The sequence below is a fragment of the Geotrypetes seraphini genome, chromosome 15 (assembly GCF_902459505.1).
Source record: "Geotrypetes seraphini chromosome 15, aGeoSer1.1, whole genome shotgun sequence".
In the NCBI taxonomy this organism is placed as follows: Eukaryota; Metazoa; Chordata; class Amphibia; order Gymnophiona; family Dermophiidae; genus Geotrypetes; species Geotrypetes seraphini.
The window spans coordinates 60,417,451-60,435,413 of record NC_047098.1 but is presented as its reverse complement, the minus strand read 5'-3'; the positions used below and the strand labels follow the sequence as shown (position 1 = coordinate 60,435,413).

General features: G+C 42.7%; 1 protein-coding gene and 2 non-coding genes across 3 annotated transcripts in view; all 3 read right to left on the bottom strand.

Moving 5' to 3' along the window:
- CCT6A (chaperonin containing TCP1 subunit 6A) overlaps positions 1–15,048 on the bottom strand; it is a 36,922-nt gene extending 21,874 nt beyond the window's left edge. Inside the window, exons 1-9 of the mRNA XM_033921493.1 lie at positions 14,666–15,048; positions 11,050–11,113; positions 9,200–9,334; positions 8,724–8,897; positions 7,768–7,871; positions 5,779–5,889; positions 5,174–5,333; positions 1,210–1,292; positions 876–972 (exon numbers count right to left, since the gene is read on the bottom strand). Coding sequence (XP_033777384.1) covers positions 876–972; positions 1,210–1,292; positions 5,174–5,333; positions 5,779–5,889; positions 7,768–7,871; positions 8,724–8,897; positions 9,200–9,334; positions 11,050–11,113; positions 14,666–14,802 — 1,065 coding nt within the window. The 5' untranslated portion in view covers positions 14,803–15,048. The remainder of the gene's footprint in view (positions 1–875; positions 973–1,209; positions 1,293–5,173; positions 5,334–5,778; positions 5,890–7,767; positions 7,872–8,723; positions 8,898–9,199; positions 9,335–11,049; positions 11,114–14,665) is intronic.
- On the bottom strand, positions 5,542–5,670 carry LOC117349491. Its single transcript, XR_004537179.1, has one exon. It is a non-coding gene; the product is annotated as a small nucleolar RNA SNORA22 (small nucleolar RNA).
- Positions 5,984–6,125, bottom strand: LOC117349490. Its single transcript, XR_004537178.1, has one exon. It is a non-coding gene; the product is annotated as a small nucleolar RNA SNORA15 (small nucleolar RNA).
- Positions 15,049–17,963: the final 2,915 nt, after the last annotated feature.

The following is a 17,963-nucleotide window of genomic DNA, read 5'->3' as shown; positions in this document are numbered from 1 at the left end:
AATAAAGCTATTTTCCAATACTGTTTGCCCATTCAGGTCCTATTTATGGGAAGTAAGAGTCTTAGCAATTAGTGTAAAGGAGATATGGATGGATAACAGTTCCTAAAAACAGTAAAGAACATTTTTAAATTTTTTTTTCAGATTAATACATATGGAGTGACTTTTTGTTTATTTATGTTCTCTTTTGTCACTCAACAGCTTAGTACTGTGTGGGTTATATTGCCTCTCTTTTTGGTTTTTTGCCTGTATTTGGTAGCAAGGCTTACAGCTGAGGCACCTCTACAGGAAAAATTTGGGGAGATGGGGGAAATATGGGGGAGGGGCACCCCTGAGGTCATACAAAAAGGATCCCCCGGGCTCAATACGGAACCACTACCAGGGACAAGAAGGCCAAATTAAACAACATCCAACAGCTCTACACTAACCTAGGTAAAGACTGCACAGGATTACCACTGCCACCTGCTGGAGACAGAACAAACTGATTGTACTTGGGACTGCAAAGCACACTTATACTACAGCCAAAGTTTGTGCCTCAGTCTCCACCTGCTGGTCAAGGTGCATTATAACCCATCAGTTTCTGTGCCGGTCTGGAGGGACAATAAAGAATTTTTTTTTTTTTATGGTAGAGGGGAGGTGGATGCCACTAGACTACCAGGACTTATTTTACATTTAAGTGCCTTCAATCACCACTCATACATGGATACGAAGGGGAACATTTTGCAATAAGCTGTGGATATGGCTACATTTTTAATGGCAGATTTTCAGCTTATGGTTGAGTGCAGGGGAGCAGAGTGAACAGAAAACCAGGCAGCAGCTTTCCAAACAAATGAGATTTTATCTTTACTGCTGATATGCAAGTATTACCTGATACATACCAGTGTGTATTCGTAGACAAGACCAGCATGTCCCAAACACTCTGTTGTTAGGTCATCTACAGAATTCATAGCTGTTCCACCACAAGCCAGGGTCAATCTGTAAAAATTATCTTTTCAAGTTATTTATAAGCAAAACCAAACAAAATAGCTACTTAAGTATACTACAGCAAACGTCTTGAGGTAAAAATGTTTGGGAAAGGGCTTTGTGTCCACAAATCTAAGATATCCAATAGAGCAAAACAATTTTACAGTGAATTTAACTTAGGCACAAGAGCAAAAGGCATGTCCAATATGAAAACCCCCCCAGCAGACAATTACTTCTTAACAGACTAACCTCTCCATATTTCTTCTTTTAGCTCTACGCAGCGCTAGGATGCCTTCTTTTGCAAGTGCATCTAAAGAAAATGGGTCAATACCCTAAAATGAAAATAAGAGGCTGCTTAACAGAATATACAACTTTAGCAAGATGATTTTTCTCTCCCCTTCCTCCTCCTCCTCCTACCTATCCACCTCCTCTATATCCCTCCCCTCTTACCTCTCTTTACAGTCGCTCGAGTCTGTATAGGTATGAGCAACAGAAGATTAGATTTATTTTTCCTAAGAGCCTTTAAGGAAAGATTAGGTTCTTACCTCAGTAATCTTTCTAGTAGACAGACACACTATTCCTGGAGTGGCAGAAATCAAACTTTTCTGAGCACATGCTCCTCCCCCTTAGACAGAGCTAGAAACATACTCCCAAAGCCAAGCAACATACCTGAACAAATCCATGACAAGGGGGGTAACAGGGGAAGATCCCCAGCAACAAACAATTTCTGAACTGGTCTTCTCTGCAAAACATGAAACAAGTAATGAACAGGCACAAAGTAGAGTACGACACAGGGACAAATTTTTCCCCTGGCCCCACGGGAACTCAATTTTCCCATCTCTACGAGTTCTTTTCCTATCCGGGCCCCATTCCTGCAAGCTCTGTCATCTGCACAAACCTCAAACACTTTAAAATCATAAGTGTTGAGAATGTGGCGCCTCTGGCTCAAATAAATGAGGGTGTGGCAAGCCGTCCTAAGATGGACAGTGTAAAAGTTATTTATTTGATATATGCAAAAATAAAGAGAGAGACCTCAGTTGGGTGTAGATTTTTCTACATGCAGACATTTACTTTCCATATGGTTCTGGGTAAACTAGCTAGAGAAAATTGATACATAAGGCAACGCCCAATTTAAAGTATATATAGATATATAAAATTGTGCAATTTGCTGGTAAAGCAGGATTTAGGAAAGTCATCGGTACATTAACTAAATTGCGAAGGACAAATGCGCACCGACAATGGCACACAGGATTTATGCGCACCGGATTAAAACAAACAAAGCGCTTTGAGGGTGTGTGTGGGGGAACCCTCCCATTAAACTTAGAAGTGTTTGCGCTCCCTTTGGGGGGGGTGAAACCCCCCATTACAGAAGAAAATGCCATTTTGGGGAGTAATCGGCAGTTTCCTCTGTAATGGGGGGGCTCCCCCACCCCTCAATGGGAGCACAAACACTTCTAAGTTTAGTTGGGGGTTCCCCTCCCACACACACCCTCTTGCAGTGCTTATAGTAACTGTTTTAATCCGGCACGCATAAGTCCTGCGTGCGATTGTCCTGCTTGGTTATGACGGGCCACCATAGACATCTGTAGAGGTTAAGACTTCAAGTTATGACTTCTTTCTCTCTCTTTGTTTAGAACAGACAAAATTCCTACCTTTCGGCTTCAACTGTGTTTTTTGTTTAAACTGGTATGCCCAAGAGACTGGTAGAAGGGCCTCCGACTTCTTGTCTAGTAATGAAGATATATGATTTGGGGAGCATAGAGCCAGTAAAGTTCAGGCATTTGGCTGGCTGCCTTATTCCTTGACCATGGGGTCCTCCCGCAGGACAGTACACCAGCAGCGTCCGCTCCACCTAACAATGGGCACGTAGAGCCAGTGAAGTTCAGGCATTTGACAAGTTGCCCTACTCCTGTGACTGCGGGGTCCTCCCGCAGAACGGTACATCAGCTGCGCCTGCTCTGCAGAACGCAGCCATGTGCTCCGAAAGAGCATGTCCAAAGGAGCATGCACCTTTGGAGCTTTGGACAGGATTCTGTTCAAAGAAGATGGGGGAAGAGGAAGGTAGGTGTGAAGGGGCATATGGTCTTTATGGAGATTCAAGGCCATATCGATAAACATCTAATTCCAGCGATGGCAGCTGATCCACCCTCCCTTTTGGACTTCTTACCAATTGGGGGCCCTCCTCCTCCTCCCCCACAACTGACAGGAGGAAGAAATTCATAATGATTGATTATTTTTCTTATTTGCCATTTTACTTGATCTCTAATATTGTTGTATTAGGAAATAAAGAAATAAAAAAATATATATTTCTCATTCCTGAGCGAGGGAAGTTTGTGTGCGCATATAATTAATTGGCATTTTAATTCTAATTTTAACCTCAAGTTTAACGTTGATATAAATTGAATATTTTTATAAAGATGCCTATCTGTGTGAGTTATTGGTGTCAAAAGGTACTCTATATGAGCCGAGATGCAGTAATCGTGCTCAATGTTTGAGGCTTGTGTGGTTAAGGCAGAGCTTACAGGAATGGGGCAGGGACAGTGACATAACTTGTGGGGACGGGGCGGGGAAATTGAGTTCCTGTGGGGATGAGGAAAAATTTGTCCCCGTGTCATTCTCTAGCACAAAGGCAATCCAGAAAAAAATATTTCAGAACAATGTAGTACTAACCCCACACGAAACAGCAGCAGTTGAATGGAGAAAGGAATTTGTCTCAGAAACAGCTCTAAATGGACCAGCTTGAAGATCTTTGAAAAGCCAGACACCGACTGACCTCTGTCCCCATGGATCCTTGCCATGTGGTCAGGGGCTGGAAAACAGCCTGTGCCTTGAAACCTGGGGGTAGGAGGGGTTCCCTCCAGACGCATACAGCCTGCGCTTAAAACCCGTGACAAGGTCAGTGGGCAAGCGAACTTGCAGGGGAAAAGACCTAGAGTCTAAGAAGGGTGGCACTCAGCAGGCTGGGTCCACAGATCCACTAGTTTCTCTGTGAAGCAGCAGTTAGGGCTCCGTGGGACTGCATCCTTTTCTCAGACAAAAGACCACTAGAGTGGGTCTCAAGGCACTGAAGTCACTGAAAAAAATGAACTTTAAGCAAAAAAAAAAAAAAAGAAGAAGAAAAGAAAAGAAGCAGAGCAACTGCAACTTCTGCCTAGATTGTTTGCAGAAATTGGAACTGGATACTTCTAGCTCTCAGTCTAAGGGGAGGAGCATGCGCTCAGAAAAGTGTTGGATTTCTGCAACTCCTGGATTATGGGTTGGAATTGAACACCTAATGTACGGAATCCTAAACGGTCGTAACAGAAAGCCTCATTAGCATTCTTTTTTTTGCTTTGCCTTCTATTCTTCTGGGCTGTTCTCCAATTCCTCAGTTTGTACAAGTGGGTGCACTGCAAGGCAGTTTACCCCTTGGAAGCAGACCCTCAACCTCAGTCTGTGCTCTCCTGCAGCCAGAGATGTCTCAAAAATGGGATCTACAGCACTGAAAAGTCTTGCAAATGGTCCAAAAACTGAATATAATTGAAAAATAAAAATAAGCAGAAAAAAATGGCTCCTACCATCTCGCTTGTAGAGACAACTAAGGAACTGGAGGACAGCCTAAAGAGATGGGAGGTGGAGCAAGAGAATGCTAATGAGGCTCTCTATAAGAATTCTTACTAGAAGGGATAGACTAACCACAGGTTCAGGAATAGTGTGTCTCATACTAGAAAGATGTGTTGAAAGGGTTAAGGAGTGGAATAGAAACAAAATATGATTAACAAAATGACCTAGTAGTGTTGAGCAAGGTAGATAGAACTTCATTCCTGGAAGAATGCCACAGACCACAATTGGAGGTTGTTCCCTCTCACTCTGTCTTGAAGATTGGGATAAATATTCAGCCAGCTGCAGTCAGACTTTCTTTAAAATGCTGACAGCTGTGGGCAAAATGATCCCAAAATATTCAGTGCTGGGTTATATCCTGGCACAGATACATGTATGTGAAAACTGCTGGAGCTTATGCAGGTTTCACGTAACTATTCTACCCCCCTCCTTCCCTTAGTCCTCTACCACCCTCTACACAACAAAGTTATTTCCTTATCAGCTCCAAGTTTGTCATCAAAAGCTGATCTTTGGTGCCAACGCTAATTGAATTAAAGACCAATCTTATAGTGGTTACCACATGCATTTGACTGATGAGCTCTAAGGATAATATCAATAATTCAACAAATCTTACCTTTTGGTTAATGACAACAAAACCTTTATCTGAATCACCACAGATTTTCCTTTTCAGTTCTATAATTTTGTTTACTCTGTCTTCAATAAACTTTCTTTCTGCTTTTACCAGTTTCTCTCTCTCTTCTGCACTCTTGTAGAAGAAACCAGAGTTCACCTCTCTGTATGAAGGATAAATAAGATAAGTATTTTTCTTCTCTTGAAAAAAAATTTGAAGGGCTTGTCACCACATTGTAAGAACCTGAAAAGCTGTTTCTTTAATCTGGATTTCTGCCCTTTTCTACCACAAGCATTTCAGCATGCTTTTAGATACTAATTCATTTAAACAAAACAGAAACCGGCCTTTTTAGAATTCAACAAACTTTACCACAATGTACTGTACTTATGAATGCATGTAAAAGAAATGTTTCTTCCAATGCAGAGGAAAAGTACAAGACTTACTGTAGCACAAGTTGTAACCAAGGAACTATAAAGTACACTTGGCTGTTCACTGTGCAGCTAAGCAGAGAGTGTGCAAAATCTGCATTAGAACAAAATCCTCCTTTCTAAAAGGGAGGAACTCCCTTCTGCATCAAGAATTCTAAACCTAAGTAATGTGCTACTTACGTCTTCTCATATTCTAATGATACATTGCAGGTGAGAATATAAACATTTTCAAGTCTCTTCTTCATATCGGGATGGCGAGCACCATGATCTAAAACCAAGCCTCTGATCAACCTAGAGAAGTAGCAAATAGTTCAAAATCAGACAGAATTGAGGTTCACATCTGCATTATAAGACATGCAAAACACTTGTTAACACAATACTTGCAACATGTATTCACTTTTGATACTTCTACCCATGCTCACTTGAAAAGAGCACATGGTTAGGAACATTTCAAAAGTGACAATTACTTTAGCATGGTGTCTGACTGTTTCAACTATTACAGAAGTTAATACAGAATTCATCCATGCCATATTACACAATGCTACATCTTTCCATTTTAGAAATACTGCAATTAACTTAAACACACTTGATAGACAAGGAGGAAGTACCTGGCTCTCTTTAGGAGAGATCCAGAAAGTGTAATAGTTTTCATTTGCTAAATAATCTTGGTGATTTCAAAAGGAACTATGTCTTAGATTTAGTTTACTTACTACTACTCTTTTGATCAGTTATGTCTATAAAATCTTCGCTTTGCTTAAGTATCCCCCAAAACCAAGGAAAATTAAACATCACTTCTGTATCTAGATAAATCCTGGAACAGACACAGCAGCAGCAAAGCAGGAGTTTAATAATAGGGAGGAGATCTGGTTTGAATAGTTTTAACACCTATAAGAATGCTGCAAATTTAGGTTTCAATGCCACTGCTCTACCGTATTTCTCCATATATAGGCTGTGGGCTATACATAGATTTTGCAAACTGGCCTCGTGAGTGCAGCTTGCTTAAATGAGGTGACCTATACATGGAGCAATACAGCATCCTCCCCCCCCCCATTAAATAGCTCCCTCGCTGGAAATTACCTTGTTGGACCACCACGCCTGCCTCCTCCAAACATGCTGTGCAGGGCAGGATCTCAAGCCTCGCCCCGCGCCCTTCCTATTTGACTGCTGTCGCGAGAACTGACGGCAGCCAATCAGGAAGGGTGCCGGGCGAGGCTTGATATTGCAAACATTGCTCCCCTGAACAGAGGAAGCCAGTGTGGAGGAGGTGTGGGGGGAGAGGAGATGATGCCCTGGGTGGGCTGGGCTCCATGAGTGCGCAGGCTGCTCGTGCTCCTGCATTGGGCAGGGGGAGGGAGAAGAGGAGATGATGCCCTAGGCAGGCGGGCTCAGAGTGTGCAGGCTGCTCACGCTCTTGCACTGGGCGGTTCCCGCTCTCCCTGTCAAGTTCCCTCTTCCACCAAGGGAAGACCCACTGCTGAAGCCGCCCCCGTGCCCCGCTCCATTCCTGTCAGGTGACATGACATTGCCTTTATGTACAGGTATAGGCCAACCCATTGTATAGGCCGATTTAGGTTTTTAAAGCTCTTAGATAAGTAGCAGCTAGTAACATGATTGAAGGAAGAGACACTGAACACAAATTATGAACGAACTCCCATTATACTAATGTATTTCCTAAGGTCATACTAAATGTTTAAACACTTGCAAAGTATTTTTTTTTTTTTATTCTCTATTCAGTTTTAACAAGTGTGCAAAATTCAATCAGATAATTCGTACAAATCACTTGACATTCTAACAATTATTGTCAAATGCATATAAAAAAGACCCCTCCCCCACCCAAAATACTTGCAAAATATTTTGAAACTATTGGTCTCTTTTACAAAGCCGCGCTAACGGCCCCGAAGCCCACAGAGATTTAAAAGGCTTTGGGGCTGTTGCTGCGCAGCTTTGTAAAAGAGGCCGTATGTAAAAGGACCCGTTTCCCCTCCCCCAGTGTATTGATTTATAGCACATCTGTTTTTATTGGTTTATTAGGTTTACTGTTTGGCATAACTTGATATCAATTAATACCTTCCCATTCCTCCAGTCAGACTCCTCTGGTCTGTCAAAAGTATACAACCACCATTTAAAATGCAATAGACTTTGTGTTATAGAAAATTTAATGTTACCTACGTTGTGTCACTTTCCGTTTTATGTTTCATTTCCATAATTTCAACCATATGGAGATCAATAGGTTCACCTGCTTTTCTTATAGCCAAAACAGAATCCACTACAGCCTAAAATATATAATTAAGACGTACGCTAAGTCACATATCTAGGTAATCTTTCATTTAAATGAAAAACTTAAAATTAGGTAGCACTTTATATACAGTATAAAGTTAATTTTCCCTGTTTGTTCTGTAAACAGTTACCCATATATATATATATATATATAAACTCTGTTGTGTGTCTTCCAAGACTAGCAGCCTGCAAATGTTGATTTAAATGAAGTGTAAAACTATCTGTAAAGAATCCATCTAAATTAGAACACACCATATTGATGCAGGAGCTGATGCGAGGAAGAATTAACTGCTAACCTCAGACCAAGCTGACTAAAAATAAACTTAAAGTGAAACCTTTCCATCCAAGTACACACTAAAGAACCTCAACAGAATTCATCCAAGCTCCAAATGTTGAAAACTAATCCACAAAATATTTTAACCACAATATTCATATGCTTCTTCTGCCAGTTGGCAGAAACACAACATCCAGATATCCCGAGTATACAGGCAGTGGCAATGAGAACTTTATGCCCAGGGCAGAGGTGCCTAGTATCAATGCACTGTCTGCTACCACCAGCACTTCAAATCTTTGCCAGTAGTGAGCAAGCTCTTCTACCTGCTGCTTGGCCCAGCTGAGCCTTCCTTCCATGACTTTGTGATCTTGCAACAGGAAGTTATAAAGAGTTGAAGCCAGCGTGAGTGAGCTTGCTGCCGGCAAACATTTGAAGAACATGAGGGGGAGGGGGGAGAAGCCTGGGGTGTCCCACCCCCATCCCCCCCTTACTATGCCACTCTATACTTACACACACCAAAACTTCCAAATTACGTTAATGACGATCCCCTATCCCAATGACCTATAGAACTTGCCTCTGTTAGAACATCAGCCAACTCTGCATGAACTTTGGTACGTAGTGATGTTCTGGCAACATTGACAAGGGTTTCTCTATCCATTTCCTTGCATACTTTGACTTGATCCAAAATCTCAAGTGCTTTTGCTTTAGCGGCTTCAAACCCTTCAGTCACAATTCTGGGGTGTAGGCCCTATTAGAAAGAAAAACAAAGTGCAGACTTAAAGCACTTAAGACCTTTGGTAATACATTAAGGAACAAAAGTGAACTGCAACTTATGATACCATTTTCTTTTTTTTTTTAAATCTTTATTCATTTTAAAACTTAGAATAAGTGTCTCAGCAAATAAACATTTTAACTTAGATGCAACACTTAATATTCTGCAATAATCCATTTAAAAAAGTTTATCACCCTCCCTCCCCTCCATATCAAAAATATAACAAATATACCATATAATAAAATATTTCCTAACTTATGATACCATTTTCAACATACCTCAGAAATATAAAGGTCAGCCTGTTTCAGGAGCTCACCAATGATAAGAACATTTGAAGTTGTACCATCCCCTGTGATGTCATCTTGTGCAGTTGCTACTTTTGCTATCAAGGAGGCTGTTGGGTGTTGAATTTGCTGTACACAAATAAAAGCAGTGGCTCTTATTGAGTATACTACAATGGAACTCAGTACTACAAGCTTTCAAGCCAGGTGTCTTGCTACTTACACAGTAAAGATCTATTTGATACCTATTACAGCACCACAAAGCTGTTACAATGACTCGCATTCATAACTTCTCCCAAGAGTCAAAAAAACTTTAGTAACATTAATCATCAAGGAAACAAGTACAAGCGATCTTTAAATCAGGGTCAGAAAGTCATTTATTTCAAATTCTCTCGAGTGGCTGTGTTAGTCCTGTTCAGAATGCTGTCCAACCACCACCACCGCTGCTGCTTTAGGAGGCCCGGAAGTATGTCAGGTCTCACTGGGGTGATGGGGGCCAGGTTTCATACCACAAAGAAAATTAAACTGCCTTGCCACCCTATCTCCTACTTACCTACCCTCCTACTTCTCTTAATGAAAACATCTGAACTTTAGGAACATTCAGGAATCTGATATTACAAGCATAAAGTTTACTTGATCTAATTTACCCACCCTTTTACAAAACTGCAAAAGCGGATTTTAGCACTGGCCAGCGCACTGAATGCTCCATGCTGCTCTGACGCTCAGAGTTATGAGTGTTGGGAGCAGTGCGGAGCATTCAGCGTGCCGGCTGGCGCTAAAAACCGCTTTCACATAAAAAAAAAAAAAGGGGGGGGAGAGTTAGTCCAAAGACCTCAAACAGCTTCATTCACCCTTCTTTCAATCCTTTAACATCCTCTAACTTTTTAAAGTGTCCCTTATGTTCTTCAACAAGAGTTATTACATTATCCGCAACTTTCTCTATATTGTCCATTTTGCTATCATCAGCTTTGTTTAGGAGTTCCCAAATAGATGCAAGACATCTATTGTTTACTCTCCAGGCCCTGTCTCCAATCCATCATTCTCCGTGGGAGACTGAAGTATACCCACAGTTCACAGCTGAAGAGAACCCATGAATATCTCTCCCGGGAGGGGCAACTACAGACCTCCTTGGGATACTGACCACCTCCAGGTGATTCCATCATGGCAGTCACTCCATAATTGCCAGCCACTCCTTGGTGAGCTGCACACCAAGGGCTGTGGTGGAGTTTGGGCAAGAGGGCTGAGCGATACACTTTCCTCAAGCCTCACTGGCTCTGTGTGGGCCTTGTAGCAAGGACACCTACTTCCTCCTGTCGAGTCACTCCATACTGTACCAATGAAACCTGAATTGTGGATGAGGTATCAGCAAAGATCGTCTTATTTGCCTACTTCTCTTTGGCATCATAAATTTCGTACAAGGGGGAAAAACCCCCCCACAAGAGAGAGAACAGAACAGCCCAACTGTGCATCAAACATTGCTGGCCATCTTGGATGCAGATGCCTGGTCCATATCTAACATAATTCTCTGGTGGCATTTACTTTAGTAGAAAGCTTACAATAATTGGAGTCATGGAAGACTTTCGAGTTTAGAGAACTTGTGTGACTAATTTAGAAAGTGTACCTCAAATATCTTCAGGTATCATTAGAATATATATTATACATTACTGAAATTATCAGCACCTCAGAAAAAATTCTGTGAATTTATGATATATTTATTCACCTTGTGCATAGTTACATAGACCACCATTATATATATATATTTTTTATTCTTCACATACCAACATTTACTTCCCATTATTAATTAAAACATCAAGACAAAGCCCTAGCCATACAGCCCTTGGACTCACCATTTCATGGAGTAACACGTTACCATCTTTAGTAAGTTTTATGTCCCCAGCACCAGACACAAGCCTGCAGAAGACAAAAATAAGACACCAAATCATCTGCATGTTGCGCTTATAGCACTTGAGATCACTGCAAATGGATTGTGTTGTTGGTTATCTCTATGGCCCCTTTACCACTTTACAGCTGCCATGTTCTATCTACCTTTTGTGACGTTGTAGGAGTGGTGGTGGGGGAACTGTTGAGTTTAGTAGAATCTTTATCCTGTTATGATCTCCTTCCTGCTAAATAACCCCAACAGCCAAAAAGATACCAAGGGTTTTAATATTAGGAAGAGGAACATGGGGATATTTTGTAGTTCATGGATTTCTTTGCTCCATTCTCATGGTCTTGGAGGGGATTTCTCTTTCATAAATATATTTAATTTTATTGTAAACCACCTAGTGAAACCAATTTTATAGGAAGTATGGCAAATAAGATGGACTATGACCTTTAATCGATTTTTACGAACGGTAATGGGGGGAAGGATGATAAATTTTATGGTTTGAAAAATAAGTCTGAATGGATATATATATATATATATATATATATATATATATATATAGTGGTGCCTCGCACAGCGAACGCCTCGCACAGCGAACGCTGCGCACAACGAACTTTATGTCGTGATCCGTATAACGTACTTCGTTTCACACAACGAAGTCGCCCGAGCTGCATACTTCCGGGGTTCCTGCGGGGTTGGATCGCAGCGGGGTTGGTCGAGCCGCGAGGGTAGTCTCCTTCTCCTTACCTGCCCTGTCGCAGCCGCACACAGCCGAACGGAAATCTTCCCGATGTCAGCGCTGACGTCGGAGGGAGGGCTTAAGCAAAGCCCTCCCTTCCTCCGACGTCAGCGCTGACATCAGGAAGACTTCCGGTCGGCTGTGTGCGGCTGCGGCAGGGCAGGTAGGAAGAAGGCAATGGCGAACGAAAGAGGGGGGAGGGGGCGGTCCGCCCCGAAGAATGTGCACAGATGGTCAGGTCCCCCGATCGACCGACAACAGGCCCGGCCGACAAACCTCCCTGCCCTGTAGCCGCGAATCTAAATTACCTCTTACAGCAGCTTCAATAATCCAGCTGCTGTAAGAAGGTAATTTAGATTCGCGGCTACAGGACAGGGAGATTTGTCCGACCGGGCCTGTTCTGTTGTCGGTCGGGTGCAAAAGCGCCACAAAGGTGGAGGCAGGGAGGGAGGAAAGGTGGAGTGGAGAAAGCACATGTTGGAGCAGGGGATGAGAGGGAGGGAGAGAAGGGGAAATATTGGACAAGGGCAGAAGGGATGCTAAATCATAGGGTGACAGGCAGAGAGAACAACAGGAAAAAGAGTGGAAGCAATCTTGAACCCTGAGGGTGAGGGCAGAGAGAGGTGGTGAGATGATTGATCATGGGGAGAGGGACAAAAGGGAATAGAGATGGGATAGGAAGATAGTGGAAGTAAAAGGACAGGGAGATGTATGTTTTTAGATGTATCTAAATAAAAATAATAACAAAAAATTTATCTTTTTTATGTCATCTTAGCATATTTTATGCTGCAGAACGAATTATTTTTTTTTACATGTATTCCTATGGGAAAACGCGTTTCACATAACGAACGTTTCACATAACAAACTTGCTCCTGGAACCAATTAAGTTCGTTGTGTGAGGCACCACTGTATATATATTTCCTGTTTAAAATATGTAATATTGATTCGAGCCCTGCTAAAAAGCGCTAGGGAGAACACTGCAGTCTCCTGCCTCAGAGACAGAAACTGTCCAAGAGCCGGAGCGGCAGTTTTAGGTTAATGGCGCGGGGAGGAGGGTTGGACCCTGAATCGAAGATAAGATTTTGTAAAAATACACATCGATTCGAATCGATTCACCCAAAGTGAATCGATTTGAATCGGAAATCGGGCAGCACTAGGTTCAACAAATCAACCAAGCTGTCAAGTTGAGTGATTTGGATGTACTAGAGTGCCCCGATTTGGGGTTATTAAATATTTGTCTAGTGGCAAAGCCACAGGGTTTTGATGTTACATTTGTCTTAAAAAGCTACTTCTACTCAAGCTTTTTGAAGTACTCTGGAGAACTGTCAGAAGAGTGTAAAAAACCATTGTTTTCCATGTAATTAGTAACGTATCTGCTGCTATTCTGTTTGAGGTGGGATATTTTGAGCAGAACTTTGGGCATTCTGAATTGACTGGCAAAGCAAATAGTTCTATTTCCAGTATCCCCCACCCCACCCCATTTTCAAAATAGGAACTGAATGGTCTTCAAGAACTATTCATGATGTTGTGTCCTGCTAAGGGAATATGCTATCATGTATAGCATTCCTGGAATTAACAATGCTACTAACATATCTTTCTGCTTCATCTATCTGTGTAAAATGGCTAAAATTCAATTCAAAATACCTGACGTCAAACAGAATAGCAGCAGATACATTCTTCAATATCCTCGAAAACTATACATACTGGAACTGTAATCATTTAAAACAAAAGTGATAAGTACAGTAATTCCAAGTTACATTCGAACTGAAAAATGCACTCAAACAGGAACAAAACAAAAATTACGATGGCAAGACCTAGACCTGAGCCTTCTATGTCTAGTGTAAATTCCCCTGCCCATCTCCCAAGCCTCTTTTGCGGGACAAAAACTAACATCTCTGAAGTCATGCCTCGCTTGTTCGGCCACGAGGGCTAACTATGAAACCCAGAAGGTAAATTAGGGAAATCTCTTTCTTCAAATTCACAGCATTTTGGAATAACCTCCCTGCCCCGCTGCGGTCCCTAGGCTCATTCCAATTATTCCAAACTATCTGAAAACCTGGCTTTTCTCCAAAACATAAAGTTATCCTTTTAAAATGTAAAGCTAGCTATCCTCTTCATAACCTCTAATTTCTTATTATGTCCTTCCCTCATTTATTTAATTACCTGTAAACCATGCCGAGCTCTATCTTTATGGAGATGTTGCGATATACAAACTTAGTTTCTCTTCCTCTTTTTTTTTTCTCTTTTCACTTTTTTTTTCTCTCTCTCTCTCTTTCTCATTAAAAGGCATCATGTATGCAGGTAAATTAGGGAAATCCCTTTTCTTCAAATTCACTGAGTTTTGGAATAACCTCCCTGCCCCGCTGCGGAACCTAGGCTCATTCCAATTATTCAGAAAGCATCTGAAGACCTGGCTTTTCTCCAAAACGTAAAGCTATCTATTTAAAATGTAAAGCTAGCTATCCTCTTCTTAGCCTCTAATTTATTATTATATCCTTCCCTCATTTATTGAATCACCTGTAAACCGTGCAGAGCTCTATCTTTATGGAGATGATGCGATATACAAACTTAAGCTTTAGTTTAGAATGCCCATCTGCGTAAAGTACGTTGCGCACGCTCCATAGAATGGGCAATTTTTCACTACGAAATATGAGTAAGACACACAAACTCTTTTGTCGAGACCGATAGGCTCCTACGCAAGCTGCGTAAGTTTCATCTGTGGAACCAGAACCAACCGGTAACGGAAAACACCACCCCACCCCACCCCACCCGTACCATATGCCCCTCTTCCCAGAATTAATAAATACAAACTCCAACCGCTTCAACACTATTCACGTACATTTTCATGGTGCCTTTAGGCCCCAAGTTGGTCCGTAACACGTCTTGCAGCCCTCGTGCCGCACTAATGTTCACAGCCAGCGCAGCCTGGGCTCGTGCCACCTCAGCTTTAGGGTTCAGGGCCTTTACGGCAGCCATAGCGAAAGAAGGTGCGTATTCCCCCCAAAGAAACGGAACACACCCAAGGCTGGCTTAGCGGCCCACCGTCCGCACCACGCTCCTCAGCTCCGGCGAAGGGAAGAAAGTTCGGTCACGCTTCCAGAACAATCGAACTTGCTAGCTTGGAGCCCCCGCCCCGTAATGTCCGATTGGATTGTAGATTGGTGGATGCCAGGACGCGGTCGCCAAGGCGTCGCGAGGCGATTGGTGGGGGTTAGAGTGCGTCAGTTCACGCGCGACACCTTCTCCTTTCGTCGCCTCCGGGCGGAAGCTCAGTGCTACACACCCAAATCGCAGCAATATCTGCAGGGTGATATTTAATGTATTAGAGAGCTGTGATTTAGATTAGGCGATAACAAATCAATTAAAAATAGCTTGTGGTTTAATAGTGAAGTATACAGCACTTGTTTACAGTGAGGTCTGATTACCCTTCCTCCAATATTTAGCAAGCTCATTCATTGTATCTGGGGAGATGTAATTTGGTACTTTGTGTGTGTGGTACCCCCCAATCATTCTGAAATGTGACGTCTACGCCCATTACCAAAGAAATCTTGATCCCCTTTTAAGTACTGTAACTGGGTCTTTAATATATTTTTTTTAACTTGCTCGTTCACATTAAAACTAAAGACAAAAGTGCTTACTTACACTGTTGAAATCAGCACAGAACATCGTACTTATAATGATTTTCAGCACCTACCTGTCAACTCAGGCCAGCACTTACGGAGATAAAAAAAATACCGCAGTTGAATATAATTGTTGAGGGTATGGGAGGAAACTATATGCATAGCTAAAGAAGTGTAGCCTGCCAGTGACCAGCAGGTGTTCTAGAGGAAGACCGGCAACTAGAATCATAGCAGTCTGGGTCTAGAAACTCTCTTCAGGCCTCTGTCACGTACCTGAAGGGTAGTAGGCTCATGCAAAGCATAGCCAGCAAGTCTCAGGATCAGGAACAAGCAGCATGCCCCTTTTAAGAGAGTGATAGCCAGGAGGAACCAAGAGCCTTCCTGGGGGTCCATCTTTAAACCCTTTTTGGACTCTGGACTTATCTTAGAAGATGTTTTCTATGCCTCCTGTGCCAACCTCTTGAACTGAGCATCTCCAGAAATATCCCCTCGACGTCACCTCAGGGAAGTTTCAGGGACTTTGGGCACCAAGTTGTTTAAAACATAGAAACATGATGGCAGATAAAGGTCAAATGACCCATCTAGTCTGCCCAATCTCAGTAACTGTTATCTCTTTCTCCGACAGATCCCACGTGCCTATCCCAGGCCTATTCGAATTCAGACACAGTCTCTGTCTTCACTACCTCTTCTGGGAGACTGTTTCATGCATCTACCTTGGATTACTCCGGAACCTATCACCTCTTAACGTCATCCCCCAGATAAGGCTCCAAGCTAGAACATGTGATGATAGTAAGTCCCAGCTGTATCAGTTAAGTGAGTCACTGATAAGACCCCTAAAGAGCACAAGTAGGTCTTGTGAATGTGTTGCGAGAACTCATGGCAGCCATTTTCAATAGTTGCTCTGCATGGGGCAGAAGTATAGGAAGATCACTCCTGCTCTGGTTCACCACTGGACCATCAGGGCTTTCAAAGTAGGCTGTAGAGGTCCAGTAGATGGGGTGTTTCAGAGTGAGTTGGGACAAGACTTGGGAGGGATTGCTTCTACCTCAACTCACCGCTGGACCACCAGGGCTTACGGCAGTCCCAGGGAAGGTCTGCAACAGGTCCTGGGGTGCCGAGAGAAACGGCCAATGCCGGAGAATTGTGTGACTGAGTTTTGCTGCAGCTACACCACTAGAGGGAAAAAACTGCCCTCTTTACATGTTACATGTATGAAATTTCTCAGAATCAGCTTGTTGGGAATACTACGAGGAACAGCTGAACATTGTCAGGCCCGGGACACAACTGGCTCCGTCCCCCGAGTAACATTATCATGGGCTGTTGAGAGAAAAGGCCCTGACCAGCGCTAGGGAAGTGTGTGACTGAGTTTTGCTGCAGATACATCAGAGATACTGAATGAAGTCCGGGGGCATTGTTCAATACCAGCCTCCTCCCTGGTGCCTAAATTTCATACACCACCTGATTCCGTTGGGGTTTTTTTTTGTAATGTTTTTCTCACTGAGAATGTTGTGAGGAAGAGATTTAATAGGGAAACAGAGAGCAGTATTCTAAAGGGCAGCACGTACTGCGCATTTCTTTAGCGAACTCTAACTTTTAACAGAAATTAACTCCATTGTATCTGGTATTGCCTCTCCTTTGGGAACCAAGTCTCCCTCCCTATTCGCGATTTTAGCAACTTTGTTCACGCTGGATTACGTGCAGTATGGCTACAAAGCATAAGGCTCCTAGTGCTACGGAAAGTGATCCCAAGAAGGGAAATAAAGGTGAAGACATTACCAGAAAAGGTTAAATTATTGGACATGCTTCATAGAGTGAAATCAGCCTCTACAGTTGCTCGGTGTTATGGCATTAATGAATCTACCATTAGGTACATAAAGAAGGAAAAGCCAATCCGTGAATCCGTTGCTGCAGCTACACCAGCAGGTGTGAAGACATTGCATGTTAGGGTGGGGAGTAGCACCCCTCTCTCATGTGGAAACTGCAACATTTATGTGGGTACAGGATTGCTATAAGAAGGGAATTCCTGTAGACTCTGTTGATAAAGACGAAAGGCAAAGCCCTTGTAGGGTGACTTGAAGGGAAGGGAAATGGTCACAATCTATGCACTTGGTGGAGGATGGGCTGGGGTGGCCATTTGGTCTGTGTCTGTATACGGCCATTTGGTGGAGGATGAGCTGGGGAGGGCTTCAATGGCCGGGAGGGTGTAGATGGGCTGGAGTAGGTTTTAACGGAGATTTTGGCAGTAGGAACCCAAGCACAGTACCGGGTAGAGCTTTGGATTCTTGCCCAGAAGAAGAAAAAATTTAAATTGAATCAGGTTGGGCAGACTGGATGGACCATTCGGGTTTTTATCTGCTGTCATCTACTATGTTCAGGCCAGTAAAGGGTGGTTTGATAAATTATGAGACAGGTATGGCCTATGTAATGTGAAAGTAACATGAAGAAACATCATCTGCTGACCAAGAGGCAGCTAGAGAGTTCCCTGCCACCTTAAAGGAAATTATTGAAAAGAACAGA